This window comes from Lissotriton vulgaris, chromosome 2_1 (assembly GCF_964263255.1).
Source record: "Lissotriton vulgaris chromosome 2_1, aLisVul1.2, whole genome shotgun sequence".
Lineage (NCBI taxonomy): Eukaryota > Metazoa > Chordata > Amphibia > Caudata > Salamandridae > Lissotriton > Lissotriton vulgaris.
The window spans coordinates 2,019,673,020-2,019,692,473 of NC_141687.1; the positions used below are offsets into that span (position 1 = coordinate 2,019,673,020).

General features: G+C 47.7%; 1 protein-coding gene across 1 annotated transcript in view; it reads left to right on the forward strand.

The window, feature by feature from the left end:
• SLC27A2 (solute carrier family 27 member 2) overlaps positions 1-19,454 on the forward strand; it is a 319,902-nt gene that overhangs the window by 41,927 nt on the left and 258,521 nt on the right. The window contains exon 2 of the mRNA XM_086958245.1: positions 15,709-15,918. Coding sequence (XP_086814371.1) covers positions 15,709-15,918 — 210 coding nt within the window. The remainder of the gene's footprint in view (positions 1-15,708; positions 15,919-19,454) is intronic.

Below are 19,454 nucleotides of genomic sequence, written 5' to 3' on the forward strand. Positions count from 1 at the left end.
TTGCTGAGGCGCTGCACTAGGGTGCGGTGGCAGACCGTGTCGAAAGCCGCGGAGAGGTCTAGGAGGATGAGGGCCGCTGTTTCTCCGTTGTCCATCAGGGCTCAGTGAGGATCCTTGAGGGACACTTGTGTGGCACAAGATCACTGATATATTTGCACAGTGCATTGCCTGTAGCTGTAGAGAATCAGCTTGGCAGTACCTGAGCTCCTGGCTTCGACTGAGGCAGTATTTTTGATGAGACGGCAGTATGAGGAACACTGCCTGGTCACTGCCAAACCACAGGTTCTAATTCAGCAGGTGATGCACTCGTTGCTCCTGTGCTGTGGGAAATGTAATGTTCTGATCTTCAAGACCCTCATCCGTAGTGAAATGATGCGGATTTTGGAGCAGTAGCAGTAACATTAATCAAGTTATGCAGTATTAAAGAACACCATCAATGACATTCCAGTCTCTACTAGCAACCAATGGATATGCTTAGCTTCCAAAGTTCCTCCTGCTAATGTACATGACAACACACACACACCCTTATGAAAGAAATGGCATAATAGTTTTACATTTTTATTCTGAGTCTGTATATTGTGTCTGGCATTCACCAACTGATGATGTTTAGTCCAACGCATATTCCAGTCTGTTCTCCTGCATTCTGCATTACATATTCTGACTTCATAGTTCCTTACAAGTACACTCAAGTATAAGGGCACACACATCTCCCTCTAATAATGCATAGTAATGACATTTATCAAAATAAATTGTGCATGGAATAAAGCACCCCCTCCCTTACATGGTAAGGATATTGCAAATCATCAAGGATTTTCAGGACCATTTAGAAGAACGAGGACAAATGCCAAGTTGCTTTAAAGATCATGGAAGTCCGATGTGATTTGCAAATCAAACGACAAACGATATGATATTTGTGTACAGAGGCAAAATCACATGAGGATTTTTTTTAGTTAACCAATTCAATAGCAAATTAAATTTAAAAAGTAGCGCAAAAGCTTGTTTGTTTTTTTAGGTCGAGCCTAGCAGCAGCGCGCATGTGTTGCTCGCCCTGCAAGACTGCTGTAGTAGAGTATGGGAGGGAAGCCAGGGCCCACTCCCAGCCCATATTTTTCATTGACTTGTGTGATTGTCTTTCGTAAATGCTGCCTTCGGATTCGTTAATAGGCTTGTTAGTCCCTCCTTCGTATGACCTTGTAACAATGGCTACTAGCCCCTTTACTACGGTTGTTACACGTGACCTTTTATTTAGTCTGTAAGCACTATTTACTTTATTGAGTTTCTCTTACTGCAGGCCCGACATGCGCTGCTTCAGCTGAAACCTCTTGTGTTTTTTTAAGCAGCACGGCCGCCCCGTAACACGTGCGCCTGCTTTCAATCACTTTAACCCGGCATTATCTTGTCTGTTTCAACCTCCCAAGTAAAAAGGATTTAGAAATGATTAGCAAATAAAGTCATGTGAATTCCAGGTAGCACATAATCGTGTTCTAATGGGCTGAAGCTGACAGCAGCACATCTGTGTTACATGTTATCTGCACTAAAGCCACCTGACAGTGTTGTTTTCAAAAGACTGTTTTATTAACAACAACATCACCAAGACCACCACCATCAATTCCATAACCTCCAACAATACCATCACCACCAATACCCCCATCACCAATACCACCACCAGTACCACCACCACCAATACCACCACCACTAATACCACCACCACCACCAACAATACCACCACCACTAATACTACCACCACCAATATCACCACCACCAATACCAATTCCACCACCACCACCAATATCACCACCACCAATACATTCACCAATACCACCACCTATACCACCACCACCAGTACCACCACCACCACCAATACTGTCCCCACGACCAATACCATCACAAAGACACCACTACCACCAATACCACCACCAATATCCCCACCACCGCCAATACCACCACCACCAATACCAATACCAACATCAATACCAACACCACCACCAATACCACCACCACCAATACCATCCCAATACCACCACCACCACTAATAACATCACCACAAATACCACCACCAATACCACCACCACCACCAATGCCAATTCTACCACCACCAATACCACCACAACCAATACCACCACCAATACCAATTCTACCACCAATACCCCGACACCAATACCACCACCAATCCCACTACCAATACCACCACCACCAATACTGCCACCAATACCACCACCATCAATACAAGCACCACCAACACCATCACTACCAATACCACCAATAATACCAACAATACCACCACCACCAATACCACCACCACCAATACCCCCAATACCAATACCACCACCTCTGCACCTCTCGCTCACTAGTAATAGCAGGGGCACTGTACAAGGCCAGGGATGCAGCCGAGACCATCCCTCCCTCCATGCCTGCCATAAAGCACAGCCGGCCCTGTACCAGGAGGTGAAGCCAGTGCCCTACTACATCTTTATTGTTTTTTAACAGACCAAAGATAGAAATTGCATTGCGCAATGCCATGCTGCACACTCAAATCACAGAGAGGGCAGGAAATAGCACCCACTCCTGCGAAAAGTGTTGGAGCACTTTGTTAGTGTTTATAGCTCGGATCATATGTAACTCTCACTTCACACTTGGTGCCTGTGTAACTTACAACACTTACTTTGGAGAAGTGTGGCTCAGGGGTTAGAGGCGGCAGACCCGGAAGCTGAGATCGGCCCTGGACCAGGGTTCAATTCCCCGCCTCGGCTGGTCTTGGGCTAAAAAATTCCACGGACTCGATAATTCTCGCTCCGGTGCCTTCTCGACTCACGGGTTCACACTCTGCGACTCTGGGCAATTGCTTGCTTAATCTCCACAACGGCCCCTCGCGGCGGGATGCCTGGCTTTCACCTTGTGGATACCCTGCCGGGGTTATCTCACAGGGGAATACCAGGACGGGTTCCCTAAGCAAGCGCTTAGATACAGACATCGGTCAGTGATTTGCGCTATATAAATACTTATACATTTACATTTACATTTACACATCTTCGTCACTGTACTATTTATCACTACTTTGAAGACGTCGCAGGCCGTTCTCTTCTTCTGATATTTACAATCTAACAAGCAGTGGAGAAGGCCCTTTATTGCAATGCAATAGGTCTCGCATTTGTGAGAGTTTAAGCTATTAGTATTGTAAATGACAATGCCTTTTATTTATGTTTTAAAACCCAAAACATAAATAAAAGGTATTGTCATTTACAATACCAATAGCTCAAACTCGCGTGAATGTGAGACCTATTGCATTTCAAAGTGCTTGTTTTTAATGAGGGGGGACAAGATGGACAACTTGGAAAGGAGGAAACAACATGGAGGGCGGGTTTGGGCGTCAGCAACATGGAGAGAGCAGATGGGTGGGAACAACAAGGGTGAAACATGGATGGAAGCAACACTGTGGGGAGAGAGTGGGGAAGAGATGCAGCAGACGAGAGAGAAGAAAGTGGGTGGGGGGAAGCCATACAGAGCGCGAAACTAGGGAAGCAAAGCAAAAGGAGAGATTGTAACGTAGAGCAGGTGGGGGTGAAGTAATGGGCGAAAAAGCAACTGGGGAAGTATGCGAGTCTGAGCTCAAAAGGAAGGGGGGTGAGGAGACGAACACAGGTGACATACAGGCACACTTAGCACAGGGGACGAGAAGTACATGAGGGAGGCCAATTATTTTTCTTCACAAGTCCATGTGAAACATTGGTTGCTTGCTTAGCACTTTTAATGATATTTTGTTCTGTTTTTCTTTTCCTATTTTGCATGACTAGCGTGCTGGAATGGAATGGGAAGGAAAATACATTGACGAGATAAGCTTCTCACACATTGCACAGGATATCTTGATCTCCCGGTTCCACGCTTTTAGATTCATTAGCCTTGAGCCACCGAAACAGAGGGTGTGTATACATCCCTGATACTTGCCCTTTTGTCATACGCACAGAGAAACACAAAGTTGATGGGTGAAATACTTGCAAAAGTAGTAACCATGGACACTCACTCATAGCCAAGTGCCTCTCCACCAGTGAAAAATCAATAAAGATTAGGCTTGGTCCCTCTCAACTACTCCTTTTGAGGAAGGCTAGATATTATTAAGTTGACGTCCCCCTCCTCCCCCCTAGAATCGTACATCCATTATCTTTGCTTCCAATCCCATGCACTCCCCCACATTCTTTAAAGATGTTATTTTGATCCTATTTAGATTTCCATGGGAAGGAAAACATGCAAAAATATTATTAAAAACTGTGACTTGCATAACTATTATGCCCCATAATGGGTTTGCTTCTAATCTTCTCTTATCCACCCATTGCCCCTATTTGTCTGCACCCTGATGAACTATGATGAAAAATGACTCAACCTCTTTGCCCTAAACGTCAGCAAAATTATAGTAATCAATCATATGAAGGGATAGAAACATTCTGTAGTGCCATAATCACTAGAACACGACCAGATCGTGACCATTCTGGGACACATGAACTGAAAAATATTCGAAGCTCATTGAACATTTGGCATAGTGGCCCACTCATATACTGATACAGCAGAGGGCTTGCCTACGGCCACACAGCGAAGAACCGCTTCGCGAGTTAAGAAATCACCATTGACTTGGAAGGGATCATTTTGGCTAAAATGTGTGTGCTAATTCTGCATTTGGCAGCTGTCTGCCATGTCATGGCGGCAAGTCAGTTTTTTGTAAAAATCAGAATAAATCCCATTAAGTGGGGAAACGAAATAAAAGAGGGTCATGATGTACAGGTAGTTATAACTCTGCATGTGGGGGACATTGGTGAAGAAAATATTTATTGAAGGCTGCCCTCAGTAGAGGGGACACCAGTGGCCATGTTGCAGCCGAGCCACTTAAAAGAGGTTTCCAACATCAGAGCTGGCTGAGAATAAGTCATCAGAAATCTGGTGGTTCCAAACGAGGTGGGCGCACTGTGAGTTTAGTGGAGCTGGTGAATCGCCGACTAATGACTGTTCCTCTACCCCACAAAACTTTAAAAAAAGGTCTTTGAGCAAGGTTACCTCTTAACCTTCAGCTGCCCACATGATAGATTAAAACTTTGAATACAAAAACATTACAACTACATAACTAACCATCAAAAAAGACCTTCACTCTTAGAACTTTGCATGTAACCACAAAAATACTCTCCCGTTCTTCCACATATCTCCCGAGAATTTCAACCGTAATAAACTCTCTCAAGAACCAGCCTAATGGCAATGAATTCTTCATAACTACCTCATAATGGAACTTCCCAATAAATACCCAAACACCAAAAATATTTAGGACCAAATCTGCCTGACAATTCCTAAATGCTCCAAATCTGCTTCTATCACCCACAGAGCACTGTGGTCTACCAAAAAGCCAAACCAATTTTAGAGATACCAGCAGGTAGCAGAAAAACTGGACCATGTGTATTTTTCATGCAAATCCTCCATTTCTGTGGATCTAAGTCAGTAATTCTGTCATTAGTTTTGTACCCCTTGGGCAAATCGTAGCAAAAGCCTTCAAACAGCTGATACTTCTCATCCATAAACAATGCCCTTCATCATCAAAGGAAACTCCTAGATAATCTAGTCATTTGGTCCCTTCAGAAAGAGTACGTTTGATAAGAAAAGCCCTAACCCAACCCGTACACAATGGTGGAACTCTATAAACCATGTACAAGCCTAGACTCTATTGGCTAGCAAAATGTTATAATCAAATCCAATGCAACCTTGGCTGACTCAATCCATCCTTTCGTAGACTGACCACCGCCCTCAAAAACCTTGTACAGGACTAAACTTCAGCTGACCCAAAAGGTGCCCAAACTTTCTTCAAAATATGCATGCCAAAAATTAAATTTTTTGCTTCAACCAGTCTTTCTGGTCGTTTACTGACTGCAACCCTTAAATAATTCAATGCAATATCACTCCAATCTCTTTGTGTCCACTAACGCTCCAAGTCTGGTTTTAATTACCCTCTTGCAACACAGCTGTTCGCGTTCATAAACACATTGCAACTTCACTCTTCCCAGATCGCTCGTCGCTTTCCAAAAAGACACTCATTACCAACACAAGAGGGACTAGTAACTCTAGAGTTGGGGGAAATCTGGCCCTTTACATGTTGTATCCCAATGGTCCAATTAGGAATGAGGAATTACGAGGAGAATCTGTTATTTGTGGTCCAACTCTCCTGGTCTTCCACAGTTTTGACTGTACTTTTAGCAGCCTAAATCTCCAGGTGAAAGTTTAGAGATCCACATATATAACTGTTGAAAGGGGTTCAAAGACAACCAGTAACCAAAGACCCCTTTATGTTGCCCGGCGGTGTCGCCTCTATGACCCACCAATATTAATCAATGAAGAAGCAGGCGCTGGAGACTGGAAGGCAGGAAACGAGGATTTTATTTTCTCCGGAGGAGAACACATCAATTCAGACAGCAAGTATCGTCACGAGGTGCTCTAGCCACATCTCTGAGGCCTGGCCTCTTATACTAGGGTTTATGACCTTTATTGCACGTAACACATTCTCGCAACACTTTGATATTTGAAAGAACATCCTCGGAATCTCCCCTTCAGACCCGTTCCCACATACATTTACAGTTGAATTCCCCACCCCGGTCACAACAGGTGATGATTGTCGCGCAGCAGGGCATTCCGCCGATTCACGGAATGCGTGGAGTTGATCGGATCTCATAGGGTGGGGGCTTTGATCGGCTCGAGGGTCTTTTGATGGGGAGGGGAAGCTTCCTACTGTACGGGGTAATAAACAGTATCCGCAGGGCCAGGTGGCGGCCTGGGAACAAGGAAGACAAACGGGGACACAGGGAAAGGGGGTTTGCATCAAAAGGATCTGAGACCATGAAAGGAATGAGGGGAGGTGTCGCGCTGGGAACAGGATGGGATTCTGTGGTGAAGCTGCGCTGAAGAGGGGTTTATGACCCAAGGCATGAGAGAGCGGGGGTTGTCAGCGTGCGGGGGATGCTTGCAAGGTTTAGGAGAGAGAGAGAGAGAGACGCGCTGGCTATCAGCGAGGGGCAGGGAGGCCATGGTGTTTAAAATGGCTGCCGCTTATGCGCAAGGCATGTGAGAGTGGGAATGACCGGTGCGTGGGGGTCTTTCGTGAGGGTGATTCTGATCGTAACGGCTAAAATATGGCGGATGTGCATGACGAAAAGTGTGGCATCGGGAAAAAGGCAAGATGGCGTAGATAATGTTCACCAAACTGTATTAATTTTCCACAGTCCTCCCTTTAACATTTCCAAGACATCTTGCTGGCCTATTTCCTATCTATACCTATTGCAGCGGTCATAAGTAAGGGAGAGGGGACTTAGGCAAAAGAACTGTACATAAACATCACATTATAAACATCACATTGAAAAATCTCATCATCTAGTAGGCGGGTTCATCGTTAAGTTGGTTGCAGAAAAAGTCATAGTAATGCAATATCAGACTAGAATTATGTAGCGAGGGCGTTGGGTACAGATCATAGATACTTATAGTCATTTGGAATAGGAACTGGTAAGTTATCATATAAGTAAGTCCTTTTTGTACTCGGCGGGAGCATAGTCAGTCCAATGGTGGTTGGGAGAGAAATGAGATATAGTAAATATCAGAGTTCTCAGTGTCTTTATCGTCTTCTGTTGGCACTGTTAAGCACCTGGATTACAATTCGTTCTGTCAACAGGAATGTTCATGTGGATTGAGTCGTTGAAGGTCTGCGGGCGGGAGTGCATCTTTGTTTTGTTTCGCCAGACCTCTTGAGAGGAATGCATCATGGTTCCGGAGCACGTGCATTTTCTTCCGTAACTCAGAGCATAGTTATTAGGAGGCAGAAAGGATTGTGATAAAAAGTGCAATTGTCTTTGAGTGGTGGGGTCTGTTTGTTTCTTGAGTCTCTGTGATGGGTATTTCCTGTTGCTTCCATCATTATCGAGGCGTTCAGCAGCGGGTAGAACCACATACTTCGTTCATCTTCTCTTCGGGGGCGACCCTTGGTGGAGTTCTAGGTCACCGTTCTGAGAATAATATAGTTCGTGGTCTACTTAGTCGGAGCTCCCTCCCTTTTGACGCAGGGAATACCCTTCTCTGGATAGCTCAGTAGGATTTGGAGGAACTTGAAAGTTCAGGTGGAAAGGTGTGTGTGTGAACAGTCCTTATGGTAGGTCGGAGGAGGAGGGGATGGAGCAGGGCCAAGTCGGGAACAGATCAGGGGGACGGAGAATTTGAGACAGGCGGGTCCATAACCAGGTTCAGAGAGCGGGGACTTTTTTTTCTTTTTTTGGCACACGTCGATCATAGAGCAGGGGCTTCAGGTCAGCCCCTTCCTTAGCTTTGTCTGAAACAGTGCCTTATCCTGCGACTCCTTACTGCCGTGGTCTCGCCTTGGCCTCCGTCGCTGAGGTTCCACGATCCGCAGTCAGGCCGCGTGCTCCCACATCCGGTCTCTTTCTCCTCCGACAGTGGTACCCTTAAATGAGTTCGAAAAGACAGTCTTTAGAGATTTTGCAGAAGAAGGTAATTACATAAACCTATTTCTCTCCCAACACCAAGCAACTGGGGTAAACATCCGCTACATTGAGATTTGCAGCCAACGTATAAACAATTGATGATGGGTTTGCTGGATTTCCTACAACTTCCCTTTGTGGCTAATTCTTTGGCGTTTTGTTGGTTATTACATTCATTTGTCGTGGTACAAGGTCTGATACCCATTCATTGCATTCGTCTATTACAGTAGATGTCAGTTCTTCTGGTAGAGACCCATTTCCCTAGTACGAGTCTTGCAAGGCTAGGCCGGTCTTCAGGGCTTTGTATCTTACGGAAAAGTGCAACGTGCTATTCACCATAGTCTGATAGGCATCCTTCTGAGGGATGAACATAGGCTAAACGACTCTCCATTACATCAATGCGTCCTATCTTTTGGCTAAACATCCTATTTTCAACAAGGTTTACTGCAACAAGTTCCTTCAGTTTTCGATCTAATTTTAACTTTGCACACATCTTTCTAACTTTCTATATAGTTTCTCGCAACCTGGCTACTACAAAAACTCGGGGGGGGGGCTTGCGATAATTATTAAACTTATCCTTGGGGTGGGTGAGGTCTGTTGGAAAACAACTAGGAACACAGCGAATTGGAGCAAGGGGCGTTTTTCAGATTCTCGTTCAGGGCAGCTGATACCAAACTGGGGGCATTTTGGGAAGACGGGGGTGTCTCGATCATTTTTTACTGCTTGGGGTATGGAGACAACTTGGAATGGGGAAGGTCGCGTTACCACAGACATTTTTTTTTTTTTTTTTTATCATAGAAGCCACTGACAAATAGTTCCCTGACTGTGGGTCAAATTTAGGGAACCTTAGTCGTCTTACCTGTCCCTTTCCTTTTGGCCAATTTAATTTTCATCCATATTTAGCAGAAAAGGAGAGGTAGTAACGTGGTATCGATACGATTTTATTTAGGACGAATTTGTGCAAATACTTGTGGTATTTGGGGCCAATCAGGAGGTGCACCAGGTTCGCCAATTAGGTGCCAGTCGCTAGGAAGAGGGAAAGTGTGGAGGGGTGAAAGAGAGAGAGAGAGGGAGAGAGAGAGAGAGAGAGAGAGAGAGAGAGAGAGAGAGAGAGAGAGAGTAACAATAGGCCAAATAGTACACGTGTGACATGGAGAATGACCGTGTATCGTTTGGGCTATTCAGTGCATTACCCAACGTTAGACGTTTCGGGTCTGTGTTAGGATGTAGAAAGCATGCAGTTTTGGGACGGAAGAGCATTAGGTCAGGTACAAAAAGGTCGCGCATTGAGTAGGGCGTCTTTTTGTGTCGTCTTGCAGCGTTAGTCCGTTTTCATGCATCGGGCGTGACGTGGCTCCAGATCCTTTACGGTACCCTAATCGGGACTCCAATGTAATCTGCAGAGGGAAAAAGGAGGAAAAGGGAGGGGGAACAACATCCGAGCACATCAAATGTACGGGCACGAAAGTCCTTTACTTACCACATACTCGTACTTATCTCCCCGGGATATAATCCCTAGGGTCTTGGTTTCTGAAGTCAAGGGGGCGGGCAGTGTGATAGGTGGTTCATGGGGGGTTCGAGGGTGGCATTATGGATCGTGTGTAGGGAAACGCTAAAAAGAGGAATCAGAGGTGCCTAGCGCGAGGTACCTGGTTTTGTAGATGCATCTGGCCATCGGGATCCTTAAATCATTCCCAAAGCTGTGATGTTCTAAGGCATATCAGTTCTTCGGTCAACCCTGTCCCTTAGTACCTTCGACCACCATACCTTTATAACATTCTATCAATCACACCGCTTTACTTTACCCATTCTCAGAAGTCGAGGTCCTTCTTCATACGTTAGTTCCTGAGCTTAGTCGCATATTTTGGAGGCAGCGTATCATACCTTTGATTCGATCATCAATCCAGGGCCGAACAACCATTTTTCAGATAACCTTAAAAAAAGAGCAGAACGGTTGCGCACAGAAAAAGCCCTCCCACCAATTCCCACATTTACAAAAGCATGTGATGCCTATTCATAGTTTGGAAAACCTTTATTTGCATAATCGTTCAGTACGTAAAATGTGAGAGTGCAATCATATTTTGGCCGGACATGTCGACGATGGAAGCACATACAGTAGGGGGGTTATTTTGCGGCACAAGAACATGTTAAAAAGGCCTAATTAATTATTTGCAAGTAACTAAAAACGTTCCATTGCGTGATGAGGGATCAGGGGCATTTCAGTTCATAAATGGAAACACAGTCAAGCTCATCGTAATCGCATTTCCTAGATGTATACCGTGGGTGTGCATCATAAGCGACGTTATGTACCAGTTACAATAAATATCAAAATAAATCGTTCATTGAAATCAACATTTTTACGGGACCCCTTTCGAATGTTCGCCAAGTGAACCCTCCTCCCTTTTTCATCAAGTGCGCAAAGGTTCGTATATATATCTTAGTACATCAAGTCTCATTAGCTAAGGAACACCACGAGGCATCCGTTAGTTCCTATTGATACCGGCGCCATTTTGGGCGAGGCCGGTTTAGTCCGGAAGTAGCATCAGGGGCAAAAATGTCTCCGACGATTGGCGGTTGGACCAGGGTCCCTTTCGGCAGTTCAAAAAACCTGTGCTAACAGAGGGGCTGGTGGTGTGGACTGTCAATCAAGAGAGGGAGGGAGGTAGAGTCTTTCTTACCGGGTCATGTTGATGTTCAGCCGGAACTTACTCGAGTTTGTTAGCCCATAATGTTCCCGGGTGGTTCAGACTGAAGCTGGTGCAGACACGAGAGCACCGCCATCTTGCTGCTGTGTCGTGGTTATTTCATTAGTGATCAATGCAGCTGTTCCCCACCGAAAGCCTGAAGGGGCCGAGGGCTCTTGGGACTTTGGTAGAATCTTCAAAGTCGAGGGGATGTTTGTCGATGGTGGGGGCTTGCGCCCAGGTGGGCAAGTGCCCGAGTTGCAATTTCGGACAAAGTTACTCCAGCGGCCTAGACCCGCCTTCCAGAGGGCCCAGGCGCCATTTTGAGACCCTGCAGCTGCCGCCCTTCGTCGTATCTATCAGGAGTGGAAGAAACTTCTTGTGGTGATGAAAGCGGAACATCATGCTGTTGGAGCAGGGCATTTTGGTTCGGGGCGCCAGGGTGCAGCTGTGGAGCCTTCATCTGGGGAGGTGAGGGAGGCTCGTCCGTGCCGTCTCCCTCTCCCGGCGCATCCCACGCCGTCCCTTTGAATCAGGGGTGTACATGATGACCACCCTACACCCCTGATTCCGACTCTTGGGGGACCATTGTACGTCCGGTGCTGCGCAAGTATGCCCGTCGGACATTGTATGTCCTGTGCTACGTAAATATATGTGCGTCGGACATTGTAAGTTCTGTGCTGCGCAGGTATATGGCCGTCGCCCGGCTGGAGGACATCGGCGCCGGGCCAGGGCTGGGAAACCTCCTACCTGCGGAGGCGGGAGAGGCTCGTCCGCGTCGCCTCTCCCTCCCTGTCCACCCTGCATCAGTTCGATGGAGGAATTCGTGATGGCCGGACCAGGAGATACGAGGGAGGGGGTCATTTGCATCCGCCCCCTCCCTACTCGTGGCCCGGGGGATGCCATCCCTGGAAGGGTAGTATGGGAAGACCATTTCATTGCCTGCTTTGAGGAGCCTCCTGTACCTTCTCGCCGGCGATCTCTTTTGGTCTATGGCTGTTGGCAGGCCCCGCCCCACACGTGCTATGTGTTTCGGGTGGGCGGGACCGTCGAACTGTTACATTTCGAGGACTTCCGGAGTGAGCGTAATATGTTTTGTATTTCTCCTATTAGTACAGTTTGCTTTAGAGAGCGTTTTACTAGTTATTCTATTTACCGTTGGTTGTGTGTTATCTTTACCGTAATTAAATCCTAAATTATATAACAGATGCTTGGCTTCCTTGAGTCCTTTCTCTAACGGGGGTTGTTTACACTGGCCTGTAATTGTTTTTTTTGTTTTTCAGAGTGGGGGAGCAACAGAGAGCAATCAGTCCCAGAACTCTAACATGTCGTTAAGATTGGTCTGACGAAATCTGTGCCATCGAGCATAATCAAACGTGGTGGTTCTATCCGTCCTGTCCGTGCTAGTCTGATTGGTTTTTATCTCGCGCCTTTTCCCTTTCTGTCGGCCAGTTCTTTCTGTCGACCCTCCGCTCTTACCTATGCTCTGTAGAGTCGGGCATTGGGCTTTCCAGTGCCCGAGGCATCTACAGAAAGCACATTGGTTTTGTTTTAAATCTGTTCGTCCTGTGCATAGTGTCGGGGGATTATTTTCGGGTCGTTGTGTCCCGGGGTTGTTCTGTCGGCACATCCCTTTACACCGTTCCCTTTTCATGTCTACTCCTCGGGACTGTGCCATCACTGGCCCTTCCCTTTGCCTACTAGACGTTTGGAGGGTTGTCCGTCGTGTCTCTTCACCCTTTCTGACTTCATCGCTTTCCTTTCGTCGTGTGGCTTCTTTGCGCCACATACCGAGACTATTGAGCATAATAGGTGTTGTTTCATTCCTACGAAGGGCTATTTCTACCGTTTCTATTTTGTCAAGATCGAAGGATCCTATCAGTGGCCACTGACTTTCTCGATCCCTTTTCGTATATTTATGCCACAGCTCGCTATAGGCTATAGCGATCAATCCATGCTTCATGAACATGTCCTTATTAGGGGTGCCTTCCAGCGGAGCCGGATGGTTCATCTCTAATAAGCGGTCCGGGCTAAACAGGCTACTAACCAGTGGGGAGAAGACAGGCATGACGGATCACAATGGGGATAATAGTCAGCACTACCTATCTTATCACTGCGTGCAAAGACTAGACAGAATATTTCTATTCTACGTTGTTTGCAGGCAGTGAATACCTCATGAACCAATCTTGAGCAATCAATGTTAGGTCAAAAATAAAAAATCAATATGGTCAATGGGGAGAATAAGTAGGCTCGCAAAGGTCCGCGTCACCTACCCTTTCACTATCTGCAAAGAGGGGACCTATTCTTCCCTGTTTGCAGACAGAGAATCTCCAGAAAACAATCTATAACAGTTAATCAATGGGGGAGGGGCAATTGTTCAGTGGGGGAGAAAGATAGGTCCGACGGATGCGTACCTATCCTTCACTGTTTATAAAGGGAGAGCCTGTTGTTTCTCCGTTTGCAGACAGTGAATCTCCAAATAAATTAACAAAAAGTAATACTAGTATTTTCTCATCAATTATCAATCACTTTCGCAATTCGTCGTGTTTACACGACCTTACCCGGACCGCATGGACAGTTTCTTGTCTTCCGAATCCAGCGCCCGATCGTCCTCTTCTCTTCGTACTCCTTGTGGCACTCCTGATGGTTCCCAGTCAGGACCGCAGATCACTCGAGAGAGGTCTGTTCGGAACCAGTGAAGTTCGGATGATCGGCTGTCAGACGAGGGTCTATCGGACAGGGTACCTTCCGATCGTTGCAGTCGTTCACTCTGTCGTCAGGACCTCTCCCACTGGATCCACGAGTCGCTGATGGGCCCCACGCTTGGGACGCCAATTGTTAAAAGGGGTTCAAAGACAACCAGTAACCAAAGACCCCTTTATGTTGCCCGGCGGTGTCGCCTCTATGACCCACCAATATTAATCAATGAAGAAGCAGGCGCTGGAGACTGGAAGGCAGGAAACGAGGATTTTATTTTCTCCGGAGGAGAACACATCAATTCAGACAGCAAGTATCGTCACGAGGTGCTCTAGCCACATCTCTGAGGCCTGGCCTCTTATACTAGGGTTTATGACCTTTATTGCACGTAACACATTCTCGCAACACTTTGATATTTGAAAGAACATCCTCGGAATCTCCCCTTCAGACCCGTTCCCACATACATTTACAGTTGAATTCCCCACCCCGGTCACAACAGGTGATGATTGTCGCGCAGCAGGGCATTCCGCCGATTCACGGAATGCGTGGAGTTGATCGGATCTCATAGGGTGGGGGCTTTGATCGGCTCGAGGGTCTTTTGATGGGGAGGGGAAGCTTCCTACTGTACGGGGTAATAAACAGTATCCGCAGGGCCAGGTGGCGGCCTGGGAACAAGGAAGACAAACGGGGACACAGGGAAAGGGGGTTTGCATCAAAAGGATCTGAGACCATGAAAGGAATGAGGGGAGGTGTCGCGCTGGGAACAGGATGGGATTCTGTGGTGAAGCTGCGCTGAAGAGGGGTTTATGACCCAAGGCATGAGAGAGCGGGGGTTGTCAGCGTGCGGGGGATGCTTGCGAGGTTTAGGAGAGAGAGAGAGAGACGCGCTGGCTATCAGCGAGGGGCAGGGAGGCCATGGTGTTTAAAATGGCTGCCGCTTATGCGCAAGGCATGTGAGAGTGGGAATGACCGGTGCGTGGGGGTCTTTCGTGAGGGTGATTCTGATCGTAACGGCTAAAATATGGCGGATGTGCATGACGAAAAGTGTGGCATCGGGAAAAAGGCAAGATGGCGTAGATAATGTTCACCAAACTGTATTAATTTTCCACATAACAATTTCGATGTGGCCGGTAACAGGATGTTGCTTAAATTGCCAGAATTTACTAAGGATTTTTCGCATGATATGGACTGTATAAGAGGTGTGCACCCATGCATCCGTACCTAGAGGTGCACATGTCCATGTAAGAGGTCTAACATTCCCTTTTGAATGTGCTTCGTGTAAGCATGTGCTTGTGCAGGCTTGCATATCTCATTTAGTGGCGTGGTAGGTTAAACCTAGGGCAGTGGTTAAACATAATCCAGCAAAAGATAAAGCACACTATCCACAGAGGCTGAAGGTTACTAGGCTAAAGTTCTTCTTACACATGTGAGGAGCGAGCACCGTCCTCTGGACCCAACTCGGTGTAATGATAAGGGCACATGTCATATCCGCCTAGTTGCCACATGTCTCACGTTCAGCCACTTTGTATTCTGGGACTTTTAGTTTCATTTTTAGTATGGTAGATATGGGCTTAAAAGTATGCAAAGTGCAGCAGTACTTTGTGCTGTGAATGTCGCACATTAGGGAGATTTTGACAGCTATGCTGTAGCCCCAGAGTAGTATCATTATTTGGAATCCATGCTGTGATTTAATGTGTTCTGCATGTTGCATTTAGCGTTATCGGCCTTTTAGTTAACAGCCTGTCTTTACTTTGTACCGACTTTGCCTGTCATTTTCTAACTGAAGATTATAAAACTTACTTCGAAACGCCTGTTTTTTTCAGAACTAAGCGCTGCTGTCGAGGAGGTGCTGCCCAGCTTGGTGAAGGACAACATAAAGGTGTTTTATTTGAGCGACAAGTCTCCAACAGATGGGATTGAGAGCCTGAACGACAAGATTAAAGCGGCTTCACATGAGCCAGTCTCGCCGTCTCTGAGGTCGGAAGTGAACTATAGATCCCCTGGTCTCTACATCTACACTTCCGGAACTACAGGTAAAGGGCGGCTCCTTGTGTGGCCACATAGACTGCGGGTGATTGATGGTTAACCGTTTGCTCGTGCTGTGTTTACATTAACAGAAAATGAGACGCCATTGAATGTTAAACTTTGTCACCCAGGTGGCCATACCTGGGTGACAAAGTGCAAACGTTTTAATCCATTACTTTTATAACATGTCCCTTGGAAGAATCGAACACTCTTCATGAAAGAGCTATAAAGTAACTGCGTGGTGTGTGAATGAAAATATGGATAATTCACAAAATACCTTTTAAATAAGGATAATTTCATTACTCCGAATCCTACCCTTCCTCGTCTCAATCTGCACGAGGGAAGTTAAAATTCCACGTGGCAAGCATCTAGCAAAAAGCAAAAAACTATAACCCTCGCACTGTGCCCATTCTGTGGGAGACATCTTGCCCCACCTCGCCAACCTGCCTGCCCAATAAAATTAACCAACAATGAGTGTATATGTTGTGGTCGTTGTTGGCCGCAGTTTTATTAGGATTGTACACATACTGGTTATACATTTGTCATTTGTGAACTGCCATATGTTGGTCATACATCATACATGTCATAACCATCCTGGGCCGATACTATTGTGGTACATTTTAGTTTGTAAATGGCACGCCCAAACCAGTTGCTTTTGTTAGTCCTTGGTAGTCCTCTTTGTCAGTTTACTTCTGGGACCACCATTTTGTTGGTTACCCACGCCCTATGCGTTTAGTGGAGGTGTAGCTTCTCTCACTGGAGTTAGGCCCCCAGCTCGCTGCCTTTTGCGCCCTGCCGTCCGGCTGGGTCTGGGCCGCGAGCGCTGTCTCCTTTTGCCTCTCCCCTCCTTGGCGCGGCCACCTCACCCTGCCGTGCGGCTTCCAAAAATGAGTGGCCCTCATCCTACACACCACCCTGTCGGTGTGTCTACTTAGCCAATCATTTTACCAATTTCCGCTAACACCCGTGTTGCTGTCCAGCACTGCGACACTGCTGTTTCTTAGGTGTGGGTCTGCAGAAAGTCCGCACGGTGTGCCGCTCTCCCTGCTCCACGAAGTTAGGAGCTACCTGGTAGAGCGGCGCCTTATATCCCCCAACTTGTTCACCTTAGCGCTCAGGTTGTGCTCACCGATTGGGGGCTCTATACCTAGCGCTGACAGCCCATTGGCCGTCTTTTGGCACCAAGGGGCGCTCTTGAGTGTGGTGGGCATTTCGATCGGGCTAGCTTCTGGGCGCTTTACGGCGCCCAGAACCGGTTTCCCCCCTGTGGCTCGGGGTGGGTTATGGCGCCGGCCCCTCAGCCTCCCTCCCCTTTTGGGGGGTGAGGCGGCCTCTGCAATAACCCTCGCACTGTGCCCATTCCGTGGGAGACATCTTCCCCCACCGGGCCAACCTGCCATCCCAATAAATTTTGCCAATAGTGAGTGTATATGTTGTGGTTGTTGTTGGCCGCAGTTTTATTAGGATTGTACACATACTGGTCATACATTTGTCATTTGCGAACTGCCATATGTTCGTGTCATAACCATCCTGGGCCGATACTATTGTGGTACATTTCAGTTTGTGAATGGCACGCCCAAACCAGTTCCTTTTGTTAGTCCTCGGTAGTCCTCTTTGTCCGGTTACTTCTGGGACCACCATTTGGTTGGTTACCCACGCCCTGGAGTGGAGGTGTACCTTCTCTCTCTGGAGTTAGGCCCCCAGCTGGCTACCCTTTGCACCCTGCCGTCCGGCCAGGTCTGGGCCGCGAGCGCCGTCTCCTTTTGCTACTCCCCTCCTTGGCGCGGCCACCTCACCCTGTTGTGCGGCATCCAAAAGTGAGTGGCCCTCATCCTACACACCGCCATATCTGTGTGTCTCCTCAGCCAATCATTGTACCAATTTCCGCCGCGCCGCTGGGAGGCTAATGTTTTACTGCGGCTCCCCCAACAAGAAGATATTTTTGTTGTTGTTTTTTTATCTGCAACCTGCAAGAGCCATTGCGCCCCACAGGTTGTCCCAAAAGACTCTCAACCCTTGTCAGAAAGATCAACCCCGCCCTGTCTGTACAATTCCTGGCGTCCTGGGTGGATCAGACCATGTCTGATGGATTCCAACCCATTGGTCATGCAGAATTTGTGCATTGCAATGTTCTGTTTTCTCCTGGCGCTATCCACTGCCTTGTTTGAGTCTGCGCCCCTCCAATGCCTCCTACTGACCATCTCAGACCATATGACAGTCGTGCCGCCGAACCATGTAGCTGCCCTGGTGATGTCTGTCTGAATGGCCTGCCCCAATGCTTTTCGTCCCATTTGGGCCAGGTCGTTGCCACCAAGATGAATGATCAGGACGTCCGGATGCCATGTTGAGTCTGCCAACAGGTTGTCGAGCGTTGCTGGCAGGTGGTTCAATTTCATCCCAGGCTGCCCCAGCCAGCGGATGCATGTAGCTTTGGGCTTGCTTGCCAACCTGTGGCCTGACTGCTTCCACCATGTCTGCATCATGGACACAAAAGAATGGCCCACTACCCACACCAGCTAGGGGCATTCTCCTGCTGAAAAAAGAATTTGCAAAGTAAGGTGGCCTGCTGCAGCACTGGGGCCTTTGTCTGTAGTATTGGGAGAAGGGGCCTGTTATTTGCCACCCTGCCGTGAGGCATCCCATGGTTGCCCTGCATCCCAAAGTGAATAGTCCCCCCCTTTGCCCGCGCTGCTCTACAAAAGCTGAGGGCGGATGTAGATTTTGTATGCTCGGGACCGCCATCTGCCGACATCCTGAATTCTTTTCTCTGGCATGCCATGCTGCGATGCCGAGGTGGCTACGCCGATTCTGAGAGAGTAGGTGGCAAAGGAATCTGGGTGGAGCCTGGCTTTAGAGAGGGCCTGGTGCATCACTGCGGTGAATTGTAACTTGCTTAGATTGCTACCATCCTGGTGTTTGAAGAGTGGTCCTTCGCCCGCCGGGCGGGTCACCATGTATTTGAATAGGCAGCGCAATACCTGCTCTCTGGAATGCATTGCAGCTGTATCACTGCGCCCTTTCCCGCCTTGTCAGTTTTTGACCTTCTTAATAGTATTTCCACTGCCTTTCCCTTGGGTCTGATGTCCGTGGCCTGGAGGCCACGGACATCAGCGTTTTTTGGGTGAAGCTGGGCCAGCATCGTCCGCCTCTTGTGCTCCTGAGCCATCGCCTCCCGCCTGATCCAGGTGTGGCTGCAGCCAGTCGCTGCCATGTACCGCTGATACTTCATGGATGCGCTTCAGTAGCTCCGCGAGCTCTTCTGGCTGACCATCTGCCATCGCTCCTGGCGGGGTGCTGCCACCTTTGGATGCACCAAGAAAAGACAAGGTTCCTTGTTCCTGTTACCTTTGAGGCTTTTTATTCTGCCCTCAGGCCCCTACTGTGGGCCGCACCATTCTTCCTCCGATCGTGTGCCACTTAGCACTCAGGACGCTGTGCTGTTTGTTTGCCCCCACCAGCTGATCCTTGCGCCGGTAGCAATGCTACAACAGGACCGAGCTGTTCGGTCCTGGGCGTCTCTCCCACCGAAAGCCTGGTGCTGCAG